The sequence below is a fragment of the Podospora pseudocomata genome, chromosome 7, assembly GCF_035222375.1.
Source record: "Podospora pseudocomata strain CBS 415.72m chromosome 7, whole genome shotgun sequence".
Classification (NCBI taxonomy): Eukaryota; Fungi; Ascomycota; class Sordariomycetes; order Sordariales; family Podosporaceae; genus Podospora; species Podospora pseudocomata.
Window position 1 is genome coordinate 3614283 of NC_085891.1, and position 21500 is coordinate 3635782.

Sequence of the window (21500 nt, forward strand, 5' to 3'; positions counted from 1 at the left end):
GGTCTCCGGGGGAAGTTGGATCTGGCATTCTGGGTGCCAGAGAACATGGCATTTTGCTTTGTCTCCAAAAGGGACTGTCTGCTGTGAAACACCAACGTCTGCCACCCGCGTTCTTTTGTGTTGCATGTTGCATGTGTGCCGCTGGGGTGCCTCGTCACTTGCCAGCAACCCGCGTGTCAGTCAGTCAATGCCCAGTGACCGCCTTTTTGCTCTTGAACTCTATTTTTTTATACTGGGGCCCTTATCGAGATGGGTCCAATCAGCGGCGTCAATTCCAACGGCAAAATGGGTTTGGTTTGCAATCTTAATCGCGTCCTGGCACCGTAGCACACGCATATCGCCCGCACCAGCTCCAGCCAAGGGGACCCGTTCTTTTGAGGCTAGATTCGTTTTCTGTTGGCCTGGGCCTGAGCTGGGGACCAGACAAAAGAGGACACACGTGGGGCTCGCCGGCCAGAGGGGCAGGGAAGACATGGATGGCACTCGTTGACAGACACGCAGCCAGATGCAGGGTCCCTGTCAGTTTCGAACGAGAGTAAAAAAAAAAAAAATGGGAGAAAAACGGACAGTTGCTGGCTGGTGGTCCCCTGGTGGTCCCCTGTTGCAGGTTTCGCTCGAGCGGGCGGTGGAAGAAGTTTAATTCCTCCTCCTCTCCCTCTTTTTCTCGCCCGCTTTCCCCCCTTCCCTCCCCTTCTCTTTCCTTTCTCATCTCCCCCATCGCCTCTCCGTCTTCGTGGATTTGGCTCTCTCCCCCCAGATCCATACAATCAGCCCAAGATGGCGACCGCTATCACCACCACCGAGACCAGGAGTCGCAAGGCCAACGGCGGTGCCAATGGCGTGCTCAAGACCAAGGTGGTCGAGTATCCCGACATTCAGACCATCCGCGATGCCATCCCCGCCCACTGCTTCGAGCCAACCATCCTCCACTCGATGGCTTATGTCTTCCGCGACCTCATCATGGCCGGCGCCCTTGGCTGGGCTGCCTTCACCTACATCCCCCAGATCAACGACAGCATCGTCCGCGGTCTTGCCTGGGCCCTCTATGGCTACCTCCAGGGCCTCGTGCTGACGGGCGTCTGGATCTTGGCTCACGAGGCCGGCCACGGCGCCTTCTCCAAGCACCAAAACTTCAACGACGTCGTTGGCTGGGTCCTCCACTCAGCTCTCATGGTGCCCTACTTCTCCTGGAAGTTCTCTCACCACCGCCATCACCGTTTCACCGGCCACATGGAGAAGGACATGGCCTTCGTCCCCGCTACCAAGGAGGACCGCCAGAAGCGCCGCCTTGCCGACCTCTACCTCGACCGCGAGCTCTTCGAGGACGTCCCCCTTGTCCAGCTCGTCAAGCTCATTTTCCACCAGCTCGCCGGCTGGCAGATGTACCTCTTGTTCAACGCCACCGCCGGTCCCGCCAGCAAGCAGCGCGAGGGCGGCTGGCTCCGCGTCAGCCACTTTGAGCCCACCAGCGCCGTCTTCCGCCCCAGCGAGGCCGTCTACATCTTCATCACCGACGTCGGTCTCGCCATTGTCGGCTACTGCCTCTACCTCGCCTCGACCATGGTCGGCTGGAAGATGGTGTTCCTGATGTACGGCCAGGCCTACTTCTGGGTCCACCACTGGTTGGTCGCCATCACCTACCTCCACCACACCCACCCCGACGTTCCCCACTTCGACGCCGAAAACTGGACCTTCGTCAAGGGCGCCCTCGCCACCGTCGACCGCGACTTTGGCTTCGTCGGCCGTCACCTCTTCCACGGCATCATCGACACCCACGTCGTTCACCATCTATTCCCGTAAGTTTGCTCCTTTGTCAACCCTGCTGTCTCTTCGGCACTCCTGGCTAACAATCTCTTGTCCAGCCGCATCCCCTTCTACAAGGCCGAGGAGGCCACCGAGGCCATCAAGCCCGTGGTCGGCGACCTTTACCACCAGGAGAAGGGCTCGTTCCTCGGCTCGCTCTGGAAGACCTTCACCACCTGCAAGTACGTCGAGGCCGACCCCACCGTGCCGGGCACTCTCAAGTGGGCCGAGAGCAAGTAAAGAGCATCTCTTTTCGCTCTTGATATCATTATTTCTGCTCTTCCTTGGAAAGGGGCCAAGTCCCCAGGGAATGAGAATGATTAGGGATTCATGATGGGAGGCTGGTTTGTATATACCCCAACGGCAACACAGCGACGGAAGGAGTTCATCCCATTGACGACGACGAAGACGAGAAATATACAAAACAAACAAAATTAGAGCGGGTAGAGAAATAGACGATAGAGACTCGAAAAAAAAAACAGCTACAAGAAGGGGCTAGAAGCAGTTAGACAGTCGAGCGAGCATTGCATGCTGAGCGAGCGGGATAATATAATTGTTATTGGAACCACAACACTCATTTGTCAGGGTAAGCTGACTTGTCCATGTTGAGAAATTACCCCGCAGATAAGCATGTTACACAGCCAGCATTGATCGGACTTTGGTATAATTAAGGGAATATATACAAATTCATTCTCACAATACATCTAAACCTCCTTCTATCCTTTTCTTCGTCTCAACCCTTCACTTGCAGTCTCATTCCCCGAGTTGGCACCCAAGGTTGACTCGCTCCCCTCGTACCGAAAACTGAAGTCGACCACACCAACCAACCCACTCACCGCCTTGACCAGCCCCTCCAGGTCGTCACATACCAGTGTGGTGCATACCTGCAGCACGGCAAACTCTGCGTATCCCGGCTGTTCCATATTTCTCGGATCCAGTAGATTCACCTCAACCGGCCTTCTCTTCCTTGGACGGCCGCCATCGTGGTGCTCAGGGATGTGATCAAGTTTGTGGCTCGAACGAGTGGTGCGCTTCCGCAGCAACCTGTCCTCGTCGCGGTCATCTCTTCCTGTTCGGGAGTCGACTAGTCTGACGGGGGCGCCGTCCGACTCATTGTCTTCATCATCTTCTTCGCCCGGTCCTTCCTCGGAGCCATTGTCCTCGTCGTCGTTGGCATGTTTGGGGTAAGACTTGGATGACGACAGCGTCATCAGCCGTCTCGTCATCTCGTACGGCCTTGGCAAGGGCAAGAAAGGGGGTAGCCTCTGGCCTGACAATAGAGAGTTCGACAGTAGCGTCAATGTGGACAGAATTGAGTGATGTGTTGGTCTCAGAGTGCGCAGAACCTTGGCGAGAGCGTTGAGCCATTCGCGGCTGCGGATATGGGTTTCATCGCCATCCTCCCCGTTGTGTTCTTTCGATGTGGCGTGATAAACACGCGTAGGGTGCATGAGCGTGTAGCTTATAAGGGTGAGGTAAGCCATAATTCTTGTGCTTCCCGCAATGATGTCGTCGTAGGCTTCGCGGGGAAACTTCCCCCCTATCGTAGGCTCCCATCGCTGCCACTCGGAATGCTGCATCATGGAGGGGACCAGCATCATGACCTTGCCAAAGATTTTACGGCTAATCTTGTGAAGCTGATGTGCTGGCGTCCCGGGAATATCAACATCTCCAGCCGTGTCGTCCAGATTGGACCGAAGCGTGCTGCTGATAACACCGAAGTAGTTGGCTACCAGGTAGAGAGTTGCTGACAGATCTCTTCGGAGCCAGGTGCGATCTGTCAATGGGGATGGAAATATCGTCCAGAAAAAGGCAACGAGACTGCCACCTGCCACGCAAGCTAGACGATACGGAGCGAGCAAGTATGTTGGATACCAGGGCTGCCCTGTTCGTTCGGCAATCTCCTTTCCAAGTCGGATAGTCTGAAGCTCATACCCGATAATGAGTACTTGGGTGACGATGGTGATCATAATGGCCGGAATGAAACGAGGGTATTTGAGGAAGAAGTAGTAGCTGATGAAGACGAAGAACCACATGATCACAATGGCGCCGGCGGGCCGTTCATCGACGATATACCATATGATCAGGGACAACACCATAGCTATGACTGTGCCTCCAACTCGGCAAAGGAAGCCAAAAAAGGACTGGCCCGATGCTGTTGATGTTAGTCAGTTCAAACTCGACATGGCTGGCCGAAGGGATAGCTTACTCATTGTCATGCCAAGGGCGATTATGATCATGGCCCAAACCAGTCTTTGTTCCATAAAAAAGCGCTGGGTTTCTTCGAGAAAAGCCACAATCCCAACCGTCATGGTAGCACAAGCTACTCGAAACCCAAACATGGACTCTTCGGATCCCAAAAAAGCAGAAATCTTGCGTAGCCCATTGCCAAAGTGCTGCCAAGCTGTTTCTGGTGGCAGGTGCTCCGGATCCTTCTTTCGGTTGTAGCCATCTCCAAAGTATACGATGGTGTTTCTGGTCTCTGTGAGATCTGGCGACTCTTCCCCTGACGAGTCTTCGTTGTTGAATACCGAGAGGAATAATTTCTTTAGCCGTTTATTCGAGGGTATGATGACCCTATTTCTAGACATAGTCCCATCGGCCACCTTCTTGTCAGCAAACGCGACAAGTGCTTGAACGGCCTCGCCTGAAGCGTGCATCAAATTCTCCATATAAAGAACAATGTAGAGCTGGGACTGATCTCGCTCTCGCTGCTCCGTCAAGTGTTCTTCTCCATACCCGTCTTCATTGTCCTCGAGGCGAAAGCCGCGTTCTCTGACCCAAGTTCTTAGCAGTTCTCCTTTTTTGGAGTAGAAAGCGGCAACCTTTTCATCCATGACTTTGGCAAGTCTGGGATCGCCGGGTCGAACCTGTTCGCCTTGGGCCTCAACATCTCGTGTCCGTTTTGGCCGTGGTAACAATCCTAAGCAGAGCCCAGCATGTTCCAGACCTTGATCGATAGCTCCAGACAAAATCTCGAACGGCTCATGCATTTGTTTCATGACCTCGTTCCAAACCCTCTTTTCTTTTTCTTTGGCAGCAATCTCGTCTTCAGACAGCTCGTCTTCATTGCGAAGACGGTTCCACCCACGGTGTTCCGACACTCTCTTAAAGATGTCGATGATGGTCATCATCCCAAGCCTGTCCGTTCCGGTCAGCTTCCGAGAGGCGTGAGAGAAATTAAAGCGTAGAGGTACTTACACCGGAATGTACACATTCCGAAACAACGAAAACAACTGCCCAATATCATCCCCGTTCAGTTTTCCCCAGGCAAAATCTCTCTTGGCAAACGGTATATCAGCATGCAGCTTCCCCGCCAGCTGCCTCATCTTATCACCAGTCTCTTTCAGCTGTTTTGCAGCCCTCTCTTCCTTGGTCAATCTCCTCCCATTCTCTTCTCTTGAACCCGTTGCATGGCTTGCGACAGCAAACATGTCCTCTTTCTCCAGTGACACCAGATACTCCCTCTGTAATTTTACTGTCCTCCTCAACAACCCAATCGCGCCCTCAAACTCTTTGAACACCACCAACCGACTACTCATGGGAAAAACAAAGAGATTGACGGCAAAAGCCAATGCTAGTGCCACGAGCATGGCCGTCAACAACTCCCTGACAAACTTCTGTGCCCCGGTAGTTGTTGTCATGAAAGGTCCGTAGGTGGCCGCGACATTGACAAAGATGCTGAAGATGATGACGGGCAAGTTGAAGGCCGGCAGCTTGGCCCTTACTACATTCCCCAGCCAAATGCCAAAGAACAGCCAGACGGCGCAGACAGCCGACTGGCTAGAGTTATATGGTACCATGGTCAAAGCCTGCCCACCCCCTGTTCCTGACGCTGGACGCGGAGCAGAAGACCTGGTGTTTTCTCGGGCCTTGACGGCCGACCAGAGTGCCAGCATGGAGATGGCGGCCCCGAGGCAGACGGAAAAGAGGTTCAGGATCATGTTCATGAGAAACTTTCCCCTCGGGAGAATGGCCAGGGCGAGAACGCTGACGATGGGGACGAGGTAGCCGAGAGTGGTGAAATAGGCGGTTATGGGGGCGGCTTGGTACATGGCAATGGCGATTGTTGGAGGTAGTGACCCCTTGAACATGATGATCAAGGTACCGGCATCGAGTCCTAACCTGTTCGCCAGCCTGCCCACCAAGCTTGGCTTTTTGTCTCGTGGCCCATGGTCGTCTGGCACAGCAGCAGTGTTGTGGTCGACATTGGCACCGGGTGCATTTTCGTTTCTCGATTTCGGTACCGGTGGTGTATATGAAGTCGCTTTTGGATATGTGTGTGTTGGACCGTCGAAAGGGCTTTCTGCGTCGATTATCTTCCCCCCCTCCTCCTCGCAGGTTTGTCGTTGTGCTTCATTACTGTCCATGCCAGCTTCGTCTCGGGCGGTCAATCGGGGATGTCGTCCCAAGTTATCGGACGGAGAAAAGAGAAAGGCGCCATTGTTTTTTTGGGCGATTATTCAGGGACAAGGACAGAGGTGTGGTGTAACTGCGTCATGGATGCCGCTTTCCCGGAATTCCATGTTACTGGCCGGTGGAGCCATGTGGAGACGGAGGTTTTACAGCGGATTCCAACCAAGCCCCAGCCGGGTTTGAGGCGGGACACTCCGCTGTCACGAAGTTGCTCCAGGTGGTATGTTCGAGAGGATGCGATTTTGCAGGCGAGCACAGACCAGACACACCAGCTATATATTGTCGGCCATCCTTTGCATTTTACTTGATTTCCTCTTTTCTTCTTCAGCTCTCTCTGCCTTCTGGCTTAGATCAAGTGTAGTATCTGTTATTTTCAGTTTAATATCTGAAACTGCTCCAACGGAGCAGACCCTTGATTATCATAATATTTTTTTTTTTATCTCGGCTAACTGTCCTCTGGGCATGCCCATGACGGTTGGTCACAGTGTCCCTGGTCTTACACTGCCTCCAGGTGATGCGAACCCTTTTTCATTGCACTCTCGGGTCCTGCTCGAGCTGCGAGGAAGAGAGTACCTACACCTACCTACCAGCAGTGCTTCTGGATGGCCACCACCAGGCCGACAGTGCCCCGGCCTGAACACACGCCTGGCCAAGACCCGTGGAACAAGAAAAAGAACAAATCGAAGAAGGGCGATCCAAAACACGTTTCATGTTGCACTTGTGCTCTCTTGGCTCGGGTTACACCTGCAGCACATTCATCGTCACTAACTAGCCAGTTGTTCTATTCAGAAAGCTTGTCTGGTCTTGTCATCGCTAAAACCCCACTAAACAAGCCATGATCGGCAAAGCACCTCTCGTGGTGGTGGTCTCGGTGCCGGGCACGCCCGGATCAACACGATGCCGTGTGAGCGTCGCCCGAGATGCCTTCTTGCAAGCCTGCGTGCATTACGTCTTGGCTCTTGCTCGATAGAGAGAGGTCTCATCCGGCCATCCGTTGTGTGACGGGAGCCTCACAACAGTGTCGTATAAGTGTTCGCTCAAGCCCACTCCCGAGAAACGATAGAATATCGCCACAAAATTCTTCGTTGGGCAGCCTGGCCGGTTCTATTTGGAGCAGTTGCCCATTTGTCCGACCATCCTCCAGCACTGAGTTTCATGTCGGTGTAGAAGGCGAGCGGCGCGGAGGGCCATCCAACACCTCTCACCCTGCTACACCTCAGCTCTCAGCAACACTCAAGCCTCATTCACCGCAGCCTGGTTTGACCTGCTCTGCTCGCCCGCCAAACCGGGCGGCCTTGGTTGGAAGGGTGCAGACAGACAAACCTAAACCTCTGCTCCTGCTGTTTTCTCTTTTTTTCTTTCGTCTTTTAGATTTTGTTCTTTCTCGTCTTTGTCTTCTCTTTGGCTATGTGCATCGGTTCTTTACCGACATCAATCACCACGCCGACACACCCTCCGACACGCCCTCCGACGACTCCCCGAGTCTCGCCCCTTGATAACTCGCAAGGTTAACGATGCCAGTCTATTACACACCTCCCCCGACCCCCCCACCTGCCATCCCTTCTCCATCACCTCCGCCATCACCGCCCCTAGCCCTCCCGGACCCAGATTCCTACCCACCCTACCCCTCCTCACACTCCTCGCGTTCCCGTTCCAAGTCAACCAAATCCTCACTCTCCTCCTCTTCTTCTTCCAAGCCCAAACACAGCCACTCCTCCGACAACCACGAAGAAGGAGGCCACAAGATCCCCTACGTCTTCCTAGGCTCCATAGCCGCCGCCTCCTTCCTCGCACACAAATACTGGCCTAAAGGTTACGTCTACGGCGACAAGGAAGACTGGGAGCTGTCCAAATACGAGAGAAGGGCCAGGGAGAAATTGCAGGCCGCAAAGGCCGCCAAGAGGGGCAAGGTAAACGAGAGGGAAGTTAAGAGTTACAGTCCCCCACCACCGGCGCAGGACGGCAGGGAGGCGAGAAGGGGTGGGTATGCCTATAAAGGGCCACCTCCGGTATCCCACAGGAGGGAAGTGTATGAAGAACAGGAGGAGGGGGGGGTGTACAGCAACCCCGGAAGTAGAAGAGGAAGCCTGAAAGGTGCCGCCCCCCGGGGAAGAATCGATCCGAGGGGTTACTACAACGACGACGACAGAGAGTATACCAGAGGTCTCACCAAATACACCACCACTCCCTCAATCCTACGGAGTAAGAGCCAAAGCGGGAGAGACCAATTCTATTCTGACGTTGTGCCCTCTCGGGACCGATCCCTTCCTCCCCGTCGCGCCTCCTCTGTTGCGAACGAAGAATATTACATGACACCGGCCATCGGTCCAGCGGCCAGCCGGAATAGAGATAGTCACTACCCCCCGCCACCTCCGCGAAGTTATGTTTCTGGGAGGGAGTTGAGCAGACCGAGATACCTGATTGAAGAGCCCCGAGATGGACCGCCCCTGCTTGCCAGGCCAGAAAGCATGAGGGGTAGAGAGTTGCAGAGGAGGCCATACTATGATGAAGAGGTTGTAGCCCCGAGGGTTCCGAGAGAAGAGGTTGTGTATGTGTACCGGGATGCGCCATCAGCAAGAAGCAGAAGGGCGTCTGTTGACCTGGGGGCTGGGAGGAACAGGGCATTTGACTGGGATTATCGGTGATGTTTCTGATTGCTGCCTGCTTCTCACGTCTCAACAGTCTAATATCTAGCTAACCAGGTAGTCATTGATCATTTGACTTTTGTGTCCATTTTACGCCATCTACTTGCTTTTGCCCCCCCCTCCTCTGTTGATCCTTTTGCGATATGATGTTTGTCTGTGCCATATAAGACGCGAATGCTTGCTACCTAGATGTGTCCCATCCATGTCGGCTACAATCAGAAGCGTCCGCATATGCCTAATCCCCTTAAACCCGTGTTTCAAAAAATAATGTAACCTGTTGCTGAGAACTGCATGAGCATGTTCTAGAACACTCTTGAAGCTGCTCATACTTCACCTGCCGTGTCCTCCTCATCTACAACAATTTTCTGGACTTTGGGCTTTTTACCCCGTTTCTCCACGGCCTTCTTCGGCTTGACTGGAGATGCTTCGGGAGACGTCCCTTCCCCGACAGAGCTCTTCATCGGACTCCTCTTCAGCGGACTTGGCGGAATTGGAAGCTCGTCAAGATCCAGCCCGGGGTTCCATCCCTTCCCGCCTGTCCTGGCTACCAAATAAGGGTTTAACTCGGCTTTAAACCACCTCTCACCCCGTTTGTTGCTCCTCGATCCACCCTCCATTGCAGACAAAGCAGCTCTTGTTGTCCGCATCCGCTTCGTGCCTTGAGTTCCTTTCCCGCCTTCGCTAAGAAGATTGCTCATCTTCAGTCTCTGCTTCTGGAGGGATTGCTCATAGGCCACAATGCCACGGACATATGGGGCCACGTCGAGGACGATGAGTTTCAGCGTTCTGTCAAACACAGATGGATCGAGATAGGATGCCGGGATGGCGGAGGACGACTCTGGGGTTGCGATATTGTCAAAGGCAAACGCAAAGTCCATGCGCGTGATAGCCATCGATCCTGGTGTGGGAGACGTGAAGCTCGTTTGAAGACACTGAACCGCTTGTGATTCGGTTAGAGGGCAAAACTCGTCGGCCGACTGATCCTGTAGCGCCTCTATCCTTTTTTTGAGAGAGGCCTTGCCAAAAGACTTGATCGTCAATGGCAAGGAAGTTACGAGGGAGTCATAGTGAGTGGTACAGGGCGAATCAAGATGAGAAAGCCCCTGGACAAAGTCGCCCTGGGCCTTTTCGGAGAGCCGAGGCAGTGTGGCATCCATTGTCTCCTATACAAGCGGTTAGCAAAAAAGGGAAGACTGCAAAAATTGGTGCCGCTTACCTCTTTGTGCGTGGCGAATGACCCCAGTGAGCAGATGTCAGCCACGCTCAAGGCCTCTGTCATCTCACCAAAGGCCTCAAGAACACCAAGCCGCCCAGCGGGGGTTGCGTTGACGGGATTGATCTTTTCCGCCCAAGTACCAAGACGAAGCGTGTCCTCCCAGTTCCCGAGATCAACGCCCCAGCTCTCCCAAGCTTGCTCAACAAGTTCCTCCTCTGCCTGCAGGGGTGTTGTCTTGTCACTGACAATGCTGTCCCTCGCCAACAGGTTCATGCCTGGCTGGTAGGTGCCCTCACTGACGACCCGAACTACCTCCTGGTTCTCGTCAAGGTCCACCCCTTTTGGCCAGCGAGGATAAAACCAGTCAAACCCTCCTCTGCGGTCACCAACTCCCATCTGACACCAGTATTGGAGGTCCATTGTGGCTGCACGGATGTCGCAATCTCGTGAGTCGTAGAGTGTCTCGACAGCCTGGCGGGCAAGCGCATGACCCTCATTTGCTGCAATAAGAATGAGACGGTCAATGGCAAGATCTCTCGGGGGTGGGCTGAGCCGGAAGATGCCATGCATCCTCAAGGTGTGTAAAGGAACCAGAGTCTCATCATTGCACGTAATGATGAAGGGGCGTCGGGATTGTGTGATAAGGTCAACCACTGTTGACCAAAACTGCTTGTCCTCATCATAAAGAACATCAACCTCCTCCAGCAGAATCAAGGACTGCCTTTGGCTTCTAGAAGAACCCTTCTTGACATCTGTTGGTGCTGCTGTCTCGCCTGACGCGACTGTTGATGATTTTGGTTTTGCAGCCACCACCGGATTTGGTTTGAAGAATGAAGCCATGGTAGACTGCTTGCCCGACTTTATATCGGCTGCAGTTTCGTCCTCACCCTTGGCGTCATTGTTGTCTCCCGGGGTACTGGACTCATGCTGCCGGACATGATGATTTCTGGTCATGTCACCAATCTTGGCGAGCACGTCCTTTCCAGCTCGTCTCGTGCTGGAATTGATCTCAAAGATTTCAAAGTTCAGCTCATTTGCAACTGCATGAACCATGGTCGTTTTGCCACAGCCCGGGGGACCGCTGATGATAAGTGTATTGGCCATCTTTTCGCCCTTGCCCAAACTCAGAGACCGGATGACCGTCTTTCTCAAGATGCCCCTGGCACCACTAGCGGTCCAGTCTGCTTCGTCGCCAGAGAAGTCATCCAGCCCATAGTCCTCGTTGTCACTAGAGACGATGAACCCGTCGAGCCTTCTGCGTCGCTTCTTCTTCCCATGCTTCGCCTTGGACCGTGGACTGACTTTGTCATCTTTTGACCCTGTGTCAACCGACTGAACCACCAGTGCTTGCAGCCATTCCTTCAGGAGAAAAGCCTCTTGGCCAGGCTGGAGAACCTCGGCAGCACATGTGGGGGCGTACTTTTGGACCCAATTGGCCGTCTCACACTGGGACTGGTCGAATGCAGAAAGAGAGGAAGAGATTGACGCAAAAAGAAGGGAGAGCTGAGCTGGTGGCTGAGCTTTTCCGCCCGTGCCTTCAGTAAAGAGTGTACGCTGAGTCCCCTTCTTGCCTGGTGCAGATGTCTGGAAAGTTTTGAGCTCCGGAAGGATACGTGCCTGAAGCTTACTTCCACTCTCAAAATGTTTCTGGGGAAGCCGCAGCTCCGGAGGAGGAGGGACGACTACATCCGTATTGATATTGCGAATGTCTTTGACGAGGGATTCTATGTTCAAGGTCATGGCTGTGAGGGCCAACACTGACTCAGCAAGGGGCACCTTGACAGAAAGGCCCTTTGACTTCCGAGCTGCCAATAAACACAGATTGTCCTCTGCCACCTGGGTCTCTGGTCTTCCGATCGCCTCAGGCTCGTCCTCGTCGCCTCGAATATGCACCATTCCCTGCCACGGCCATGCTGGCTGCTTGGCCCCCGGGAATTTGAGGCCCAGGTTCTTGACGCCGAACTGAGGTAGGGGGGCTTTGTGCACCTGCGCGGTCCGTGGCTTCTTAGGGGAGAAAGGCGTTGAGCCGAATATTTTTGGCTTGGTCTTGGTAGGCTGGGGCGAGGTCGGTTCACTGGGCTTGACATCTTCGGGTACCGCCTCCTGCTTTTTGGCCTTGCCGAGAAAGAATGGATGTGTCGATTTGGATGATGTTGGAGCTGCTGGCTTTGGAGCCGTGGGGTATGTCTTCTCCGTGCCAGATGCCTGCGGGGGTTCAGATTCAACTGCCGGCTGTGCAGGTGTGGCTGACAGTATAGAATTGATGCGCGTGCCGATTCGAGTCCGAGTTTCCATGTCTGTTCCATATTTGATGCACACTACCATTGCCTTTGGCTTCCTGCCACGTTTCTTGGGGGCCTGTTTTTCACCCGCCGCAACAGTTCCCTGCATAGTTGGTGTCGCCTTGGGTACTGGGGGAGGGCCGATTGTTCCAGTCTTGGGATCAAAAAGCAAGAGTTTTTTGGGCTTCGGTGCAGTTGGTCCTGGCGCTGAGGGTTCCGTTGAAGCGGCAGTGCTGGAGGTGTCGTTACTGCTTGGTTGCGTTGCAGACGAACCCTCATGCTTACCCACAAGCTCTGGCGTATCTGTAGGACATGGTTCGCTTTGCTTGACTTTGGTGAACAGACTGGCAATGACACTAGCCCCAGAGACCCTCGCCCGTTTGTTTGTCTTTTGTTTCTGCGGCTCCTCGGCTTCCAGTGCGTCACTGCTGTTCACATTGCGTCTCTTTTTGCCGCCACTTTCGAGGGTTTGATTCACCGCCGTATCATCTTCTGTTTTACTGCTGTCCTTCGCGGTGATCGGAGTCGATATAGGGGAGGATTCGGCAGCCTCACTTTCGAGGGCATGCGGGGTCATTCGGTTTGGTGTGAAGAAAGGGTGTAGGGGTCGGTGAGCCGGAGTTGCAACCATGACTACTGGAGATGCAGTCTCGGCCATGGTATAAACCCTTGAATTTTTCACGGTCAGTCAAGGTTCATAGGCAATTTTCAAGCTTCGAACGGGAGGGCAAAATACCACAGCGTCGTCGCTCAGAGCAAAGGGAAGAGAGAGAGCAGAGAAGAGTCGTCTGGGGGTATCATGCTGTGAAGACAAGAAAATGATGCATGTGAATACTCTTCGAGAGGTAAGTAATTGATGATTTTCAACCAAGACGGGACGGGAGAGAGCAGGAAGTCGAGGTGGAATCGGCGATAGGTAAAAGCAGTAAAATTGATGCTGGGAGAAAGTTACCAAAACGAGATCCTGCTTGAGAGTTGAGACCCGAAGTCGCGTCTAACTCAACTTCCACTATAACCAGTGCCTGGAGAACGCGTTCTGGTGTCTCTCTCCAGCGCGTTTGGCGCTAGCACGGGCCTGGCTAGGCCCGAGCTGAAGGGTCCACTTACATCATAAGTGGGTCTATTTTTGCTGGGCGGGACAGGAATTCCAGCCCGGAGCTGGATCAAGTATTTACCGGGAAGTCGGGAGCCCCGCTAAAATGTTTCTGGACCCACCTTTCTTTCACAGTGGAGCATTGCCTTTTTTTCTGTTTGGCAGAGCTTCGCATTTGACTGGTGATGGCTTCGAATTGAGCGACTCTCTGCGACCAACTCGAGGCGACGCAGCCAACCCCTCTCTCCAGAATGGTGTCCAAACTACAGATTCACACTCCCTATGTGTTGACCACCCTTGCCGCCCCCTTCGCCGACTCCCAGGGCAACGGTCGCCATGTTGCAGGCGAGGTTTTTGGACAGAAGCAAGGACTCAAGCGCAAGAAACGGTCAGAGCTTGCCGTGGCCATTGACGGCGTCGCTGTCACTATCTACGATGTCAGACACCTTTGCCAACACCTTTAGACTACATGTATGCTGACTTCAAGTCCAGGTTCTCTCCTCCCAGCAGGTCATATCTCACGATGTCTCGACAGAATCAGTCTTCACATGCCCCCCCTACTCGCTCAGATGGAGACCGTCTTCCGGGAAGAGCGCTTCTCGATACACATATGTTTCAGCTACCACGTCCAAGGAGAAGCAGATCACACTGTTCAAGGAGGAAGTTTCTACGTCCCAGGCCACAGCAGTGTCAAGCTTGTCGCATACGCCTCGAACCAAGACACCCATCGTCCATCTTTGCGCCGGCGCAGCTCATACTTCTCCACACTCGGTACCGGGCGATGAGATCCCAAACCACGAAATAATTGCCGTGGCTTCCGACGGCACCATCGTTGGCCTTGATGGGGAAACGCTTGACGAGAAGTGGTCAACTGCGCCTACCGTGCTTGTTCAAGGGCTTGCTTCTGGTTCGGGATCGCATCTTCAGGTTGACTTTGTCCAGGCCACCACCGCGGCTGATGTTGTCGATGGCCTGTTTGGTGGCAAGAACGAGCTGTTTGGCGTATTCAAGGAAAATGTGAGCCGCGATGGGTTCAATCCAGATATCCTCCTCATCATCACGTCGTCCAAAACGCCCGAGAACGTCGCCCAGCAAAATCTGCACGTTCTTGCTCTTCCGTCGGGGAGACAGGCGCAGTCGATCTTTGTCACTCGGCTCCCAAGTTTCCCGGCTTCGACCGAATATCAGCTCGATGCGAGATCCGGTACACTGCAGACCTTGGCCAACGGGCTACTCTCTAGTTACACCTTCAGCTCCGGCAGTCCGCGCCTTGAGACTAAGCTACAGATCCCCGGCATGAGCTCGTTTCTTCGAATCTCCAAGACGTCTGTCCTCGCCGCTACGCCCGAGTCCTTTTCCATCTACAACCCCATCTTTCGCTCTCTCCAAGCTGCCACCCCTGCCAACTCCGAAGGTGATTGTCAACTCATTTCCTACTTTGGCGCCCGGGAAATTGCGGTTGGCTTGCACGGATCAAGCCTCATTGCCGTACAGGTTGAGGCGCCCAAGAACCGCAACACGAAGCGTCGTGCAGAGGGGCTATTGACGGATGCGATTCGCCGCGGATTACCTCGTGAACAATCCGAAACAAAACGAGCTCGTGCGGAGCACCATTCTTCAGCAGTTCTCGAACAAGCCCTGCCCGGCGTGCTATCTGAAACCATGTCTGCTGAATGGAGAAATGGCGTGGCCAACGCGGAGGAGCTTCTTGCCGCCGAAGATTTGCGTGCCTGGGAAGAGTTCCTCGCCAGTATTTTCAAAGTTCAAACCAAGCCGATCGAAGCTCAGGAAGCTGGCTCTGCTGCTACAAATGGTATCGTCGCCAGTCCTCAGCTACCAGAATGGATCTGGCCCTCTTCCAGAGCCGAATATGCGCATGTCGACAGGCGCTGGATATTTTACGCCATCAGCAAAGTGTTTGCGTGGAATCAGCCGGCTGCCGACTCGGAGGAACCTAGATTGTCTTGCCCACTTGCGGCGAGCAGTGTTCTTAACTATCTGGTAGATGCTGGCCACTTGTCCACCTCCAATGTCAAATCATCCTTCAAGGATGAGACGTGCGAGTTGGACAATGTCGACGATATTATTGGAGCGGAGCTGCCCCCCCTTCTTGCTCAAGTCGACCCCACGATGGCGTTACTCCTTGAGTACTTGTCAGGAACTCAGCTTGGCCCCACAGAGCTTGTTTCCGCTGTCAAGTTGCTTCTCCACAGCCTGGACGTGGATGAAACCCCGTCCAGTCCGGAACAGAAACGTCTGAAGGGCGTCGCCGAAAAGAGTGCTGATGAGGATAATGACGCCATCAAGATGGAACTCGACAAGGCTGAAGAGGAACTCCAGATCACCGAGGTGCATCTGAGTGGGCACCGTTTCCGAGGACTCGGTGTGGCATTTAGCAAGTTGGCTGCTTGCCCAGCAGTGAGCACTGTCCAGAGCCTTCGGCGTCTGTTCAAGCCCGAGCAGATCATCGGGCTACTTAATGTGTTGCGGGCCGAACTCATCAAAGATGGATGGACGTCGGATTATCGGGAGGAAATCGAGGCGCCCCCAGACGGAAGCCTGCAGCTCATCGCGGATCTTATGACCAGATGCATAGACGCGGTCGGCCTGGGCGGTTGGATGGCGTTTGATGGTGTGCTCGCCAACTCGGCCAGCCACGAAGATGCGGCTGATTACTTTGGGCGGTTCAATCACGAAATCGACTCCGCCTTGCAAGGCATTCACGACGCTATCTATCTGCAGAGCATGCTGGCCGAGGCCACCAGGTACGCAAAGAGGGCCCGTCGGGCGCTTTTGGACGCCGGCAAGGGAATGCCCACAACGGTGCAGTTCACAGAGCAGCTGCCGGTAGGGCTCAAGACAGATGCCAGGATATCTACGGAAAGAATCAGGTCGGGCGGAGAAATTGTCCAGCGCAGCAGCCGAGATATTGGCCAGGCCATCAGCCGGAGGAGGGCCGTTTACTCGGTCCAGCGGATACCGGAGGAGCTGTTGTTGGGCGTGAGGGGATCACGCGAAACCGTTGTGCAGGAAGCCAAGTAATTAGAAGTGAGAATGTCTTGGACCTTGTGTCCTACAAGTTCAGATACCCAAATGTTAATGGTTGTGTAACAAGTCAAGCTCGACACGGCCTTTCTTCCTTGCATCTTTACGGTACATGGTGCGTGACAACTGATGACCTCGCCCGGTCTCTCTACTGACACCGAAGCGGTACATACAAGAACGTCACCGAGGGAGGGATCTGAGCCTCATGGTACGATGTACAATCGGGGACCTCATCTGCCAGTGTGAGACTGGAGAGAAATGTTGCCCCGAAGATGCGAAAACACCCAGCTCAAACAGCACCGCATGCCACGTATCTCTTGCCTTTCTGCTGCAACTGTCCACCGGTCGTGAGAGGGACCGATTTGCCTCGAGGCTCGAGTTGTTCGGTAACGTGGTTCCACCAGCTCGCCCAGGAGCGTCAATCTTGGCTTCAGAGAAAATAGAGTCAAAAGAGCCGCCTTGGTCTTGGTTCTAGTTCGTTCCTGAGAGATCAGTAGAATGCGGGGAGGAGTCGGCGTCATCTCGGTTTTAGGCCTGCTGTCATTGTCCATCGTGACTGGACCTGCCTCTACAATTCCCCAGCACAGCCTAAGCTCCAACGGTTCGGCGTTTCCAGAACAGGCAGTGTCTCGGTCTTCATTTGGGTGTCATAGGTACCTTGGCGGATATCTTGACAACGGGACTTTGAGAGCTTTTCACCACGCAAAAGCAGACAGCAAACAGGACCCCCCAGCATGTATAGAGATGTAAATATCTTGGTGATCTTTGTTTCAAAAACGGCATGCTAAAAAGCTTGACTTTTGGTAGGTTTGCAATGTCTTGCATCGCGGTCGCATGTTTGCGGCCCTGGTCACCCATGCTCGGCAGCTCCCACATGGAATATTGGCCACAGTGGCGCAGCCTGCAACCTCACTAAAGCGGTTGGACGTCATCGCCGGGTTTCTCCTTTATCCCTTTCCAGCTCTCGTTATTGGCCAGCCCTGTCCTATCAGACAAGAGACGTCACCTTAAAGCTCGTGTCTCGTGTCTCTCCTACCCACCACACCACCTCTGATCTCGCCGGCAGATTCGCAAGGCCGTCTGGAACTTCCAAGCCTTCCAACCTGGAAACTGGAAACTGAAAACTGAAAACTGAAAACTGCAAGCCATGCTCTGACACCTGCGTTTTCAATGAGACCACCACAAAGTTACACTCGCCTACTGGTGATGTGACAAGATTCTGACGCACCCAGCCTTGGCCGACTGTGTTCACTGGGTGGACAACATGCATTTGCAGACAGCTAGTTGCTGCTTGATATCGCCCTGGGCGAAAGAGGCGACTTGCAACCATGTGCTCGTGATGCTATACTCCGCGCCGCATTCTGATACCGACCTACGTGTTAGGATGATAGCCTCAACGAGAACCGAATTGCTTGGTCACCCTCGGGCATGCTAACATTAAAACGTTTGGGCAGCAGTAGTGTTGATTTCTCTGCTGCGTACCGCCGCTAGTGCCGCGATTCGATGACATATATGTATCTGGTTCCAGAAAGCACCCCTCCCACATGCTCGTTGGATGATCACTCGCGCCTCATTCGTCAGCAAACAACGGGGCGGGCACCCAGCGAAGGAACAAACGCCCCAGGTCATGATGGCCTCTGCTTAGCACCTCTGGGCCATCTCCTTATCCGTTCCACAGCCCGCTCCATTGGTTCCTCAGATCAGTCTCTCTTTACTCATCTCTTCCATTTGCAGCAGCCCAATCATCTCGACTGTGCTTGCTTCCACCATTCCAGCCTGAGCATCTTGCTGTCAAACACATCGAGTGCCTAAAAGCTCTCCAGCTCCCCAGCTCCCCAGCTCCCACCATTCCCGCCTCCCATCCGTACTCAAGACACATCACCAAGCTTTTCGAGATTCCCCGAGACCAAAAACAAAGACCTGTCTTTTCTGGACCAAAAAGCCTCCACGACCCCTTCCAGAGGGGTGTTGATCTTGTCAAGAACAGTAAACCCCAAGCTGGCATTTCTTTTTTTGGGCTTCCCAACCCGACCCTACCTCGATGACGGTTGCGAACGACCGCGTGTTGCGCGTCGAGTCGGTTGATGCCCTTGCACAACAGTTGTATCGCCGTTCTCGGACTGCTGGCCCGGATTTCAGCAAACTGAGCAAGGCTGTTGGCAGTCTCCAAAGGGTCCTCAAGCACCTACGTGACGAGATCCAGGACGCCGACTCCCTTCTCAATCAACCGGGATCGGCCAATCATGACAGTCCAAATGGCGTCTATCATGAGGAGCTGACCAGGCTCGTCCAGGAGAGCGACTACACCATCAAGCAGGTGAACACGATTATCGAAAAATATGGTGGTGCCAGCGCTGTCTCGAATGGCATGGGAGCCGAGAGCCGGGATTCCTCCAGGACCCCTGATGAAGACCCAACCGAAAAGGCACTCAAGATTGACCTGGTCAGGGAGCGCGTGGTCTCCCAAAAGGCCAAACTTGTCAACTTTCTGGACATGGTGCAGCTACACAACCCATCAAAGGTGCATCATTCGCTGGTGAAATTAGACAACAACTCGCAGATGGAAGACATCAAGAACAAGGTGGATATCGTTGCCAACCGCTTGTTTCAAAAAAGACGAGGTTCACCAGTGGGAGAGCACCAAGAAGAGCTGTGGCAAGAGTTCAAGACCGAGCTCGAAAACGAGGGGTTCTCGTCAGACGTCCTCCGCAACAACAAGGTATGTTTGGGCTTGCACGTCAAGTCATAACCCAAGTTTTTGAAGCCTGGACTCACACAGTCAACAGGAAGTCCTTCGGGCATACATACGCGAGCTCGAATCGCACAAAGCCCCTCAGGACGGAACACCCCCTTCTGTTCGCGGACTGCTCGAATGGGGCACCCAACAGCCAATGGGAGAGCAGGGTGCTTTCTCATCCTACCCAGTGCCCAACCCGGACCCAAGACCCAACCATGGTGATGCCCCCATTAGTAACGAGGGACGACGACGGATCCCGACCTCGGACACAGAGAAAACCCTTCAAGTCCATCGACATTTACAACCTCCTGCCATCTCTAACCATTCATCACATCTCAGCTATGACTACTGCACATCATCTGAATCCTCCGACTCCGAGTCCAGCCCTGTTTCTCAAACAGCCTTGATATCAACGCGAGATATTCTCACCCTTGACTTGTACGAAGCTAACAAGATGCCTGGACGCCTGGGCTCACGCGGCCCACCACCCAACTACAACCTGTCTCCTGGAACATCGCCAGGAAATCGGTATTTGCCTCCTGGGGTTCAGCCGCTGCAGATCCCTGGAGCAGATGCCATCTCTTACGATGGCCAGTACTCGAGGCCTCCTCGATACACTTCGCCATCCTCTCAGTTCCCGCCCCCTTACACCAGAGCTTTGTCCCCAAGTTCATCGACCGTGACGCCACCGCCTCCCTACACCAGCCAAGTGTCGCTCTCGGTCCCTCATGCCGGGAATGATCTTTCTTATCACCAACATCAGCAGCAACAAGCTCGGCAGCACAGTAACCTAGCCCCCGATGGTCGAGGCAAACAGATCCCATTGGACGCGACCTGGACCAGAATCAAGCGCAGCCTTGTATCGCCTGTCGTTCTCGAGAGAGCTGGTGTGCGTTACGAGGCCAGGCCGACCTTTGTTGCAGTCCTTGGCAAGCTGTCCCCCGAGCAAATCGCCGAGTATGCCAGACAGACTGCCGAAGTCCGAAACGCAAGAGGCCCATCCAATGCTCCAAGCGAGATCTATGAACCCCCCAACCGAGCACGCCCTCGAGGATACCCCGAGGGACGAAGGATGCGTGGAGGCGGAGGTGCAAGAATTCGGAGCAACAACAACCCACCCCAACCGGCACATTGGGATGATGGCGATTCCTCCGACGATCAACGTGACTACCGCCAGGAGGCGGCACGCACCAAATACATACCCAGAGGCTACACCCCCGATAAATACCGCCCCGACGACAAGGGTGCAAGAGCCCACCCCATCATTATCTCGCCCCCTGATAGCGGCTACGGCGAAGGAAGTAGGGTCTCACCCTCGGCCACTGTTGAGCCGAAGCCGATCTTGAAACAGAACCACGTCCGGTTCAACGATGGACCGAGGGACATCTCTCCCGGCTATTACACGGACCGCTCCCACCGCGAAAAGGGTCGACGCCGTTCTGAGCGGGACAATCAAGACCGAGATGGCAGAGCCAGGGATGACCGGTCCGGTGATCGGGACAGTCGAGCTCGCGAGCAGCGTGAACGGGAGTGGGAGCGGGAACGGGAACGGGAACGTGAAAGAGAGAGGGACCGGCCTCGCAGGGGTAGTTCCCGCGACAGGGAGAGGGAGAGGGAGGGGAGAGGGAGAGGGAGAGGGAGAGGGAGAGGGAGAGGGAGGGAGAGGGAGAGGGAGAGGGAGAGGGAGAGGGAGAGGGAGAGGGAGAAGGAACGCGAGCGGGAACGAGACCGGGAGCGGGAGCGCCGCAACCGCCAATACACCGACAGGGACAGAGATAGGGATCGGTACAGCCGAGAGAACAGTAATGGCAACCGGTACAGAGACAGGTCGAGGGAAGATGATAGGTCGGCTCTGAGGAAGAGCCACTGGAAGGAGACGGCGGGGGCGATTGGGGTGGGAGGGGCGGCTGCTACGCTGCTGAGTGTTTTGACGGATGCTGTTCAGTATTTGTGAGGAGGACTTGGAGATATACCTATTTTAATCTTGCTTTTTTTTTTTTTTTTTTTGTGGGAGGAATTCTTGTGATGAAAATGAAACGATTTGGGAGGTGGATATTAAGGGGAGGGATCTAAAATCCGGGGGTGATTTCACGGAGGTTGTTGACATTGCTTGTTTATGATTTCCTTTGTTCATAAGGTTGGTTTTGTGATGGTTTAGATTTAGACAGATACCTCTGGTGGGATGGCAGAGGGCTGAGGAATTGCTTCGGAAGTAACGGGGGACAACTGCGAAGTCAAGAGGATACTCATCAGGGAAAAGGAT

At 54.1% G+C, this 21500-nt stretch overlaps 6 protein-coding genes across 6 annotated transcripts; 4 read left to right on the forward strand and 2 right to left on the reverse strand.

The window, feature by feature from the left end:
- Positions 1-106: 106 nt before the first annotated feature.
- On the forward strand, positions 107-4409 carry QC762_701450 (uncharacterized protein). Its single transcript, XM_062893007.1, has 3 exons — positions 107-1796; positions 1863-3278; positions 3574-4409. Exons 1-2 carry the CDS (start codon positions 778-780, stop codon positions 2041-2043), a joined length of 1200 nt encoding a protein of 399 aa, XP_062739895.1. The 5' UTR covers positions 107-777; the 3' UTR covers positions 2044-3278; positions 3574-4409.
- QC762_701440 (uncharacterized protein) lies at positions 2440-6434 on the reverse strand. The gene is made up of 3 exons (XM_062893006.1): positions 5005-6434; positions 4013-4944; positions 2440-3958 (listed from the first exon to the last, which is right to left on the reverse strand). Exons 1-3 carry the CDS (start codon positions 6171-6173, stop codon positions 2520-2522), a joined length of 3540 nt encoding a protein of 1179 aa, XP_062739896.1. The 5' UTR covers positions 6174-6434; the 3' UTR covers positions 2440-2519.
- Positions 6435-7733: 1299 nt separating this feature from the next.
- QC762_701430 (uncharacterized protein) lies at positions 7734-8864 on the forward strand (the record flags this gene model as incomplete). The annotated part of the gene is made up of 1 exon (XM_062893005.1): positions 7734-8864. One exon carries the CDS (start codon positions 7734-7736, stop codon positions 8862-8864), a length of 1131 nt encoding a protein of 376 aa, XP_062739897.1.
- Positions 8830-13408, reverse strand: QC762_701420 (uncharacterized protein). Its single transcript, XM_062893004.1, has 2 exons — positions 10081-13408; positions 8830-10027 (listed from the first exon to the last, which is right to left on the reverse strand). Exons 1-2 carry the CDS (start codon positions 13018-13020, stop codon positions 9188-9190), a joined length of 3780 nt encoding a protein of 1259 aa, XP_062739898.1. The 5' UTR covers positions 13021-13408; the 3' UTR covers positions 8830-9187.
- Positions 13409-13589: 181 nt separating this feature from the next.
- QC762_701410 (uncharacterized protein) lies at positions 13590-17089 on the forward strand. Its single transcript, XM_062893003.1, has 4 exons — positions 13590-13892; positions 13948-16615; positions 16677-16847; positions 16905-17089. The coding sequence occupies exons 1-2, from the start codon at positions 13707-13709 to the stop codon at positions 16495-16497; spliced, it is 2736 nt and encodes a 911-aa protein (XP_062739899.1). The 5' UTR covers positions 13590-13706; the 3' UTR covers positions 16498-16615; positions 16677-16847; positions 16905-17089.
- A 1452-nt stretch (positions 17090-18541) lies between these two features.
- Positions 18542-21191, forward strand: QC762_701400 (uncharacterized protein; the record flags this gene model as incomplete). Its single annotated transcript, XM_062893002.1, has 3 exons — positions 18542-19219; positions 19287-20855; positions 20877-21191. 3 exons carry the CDS (start codon positions 18542-18544, stop codon positions 21189-21191), a joined length of 2562 nt encoding a protein of 853 aa, XP_062739900.1.
- Between the last annotated feature and the right edge of the window lie 309 nt (positions 21192-21500).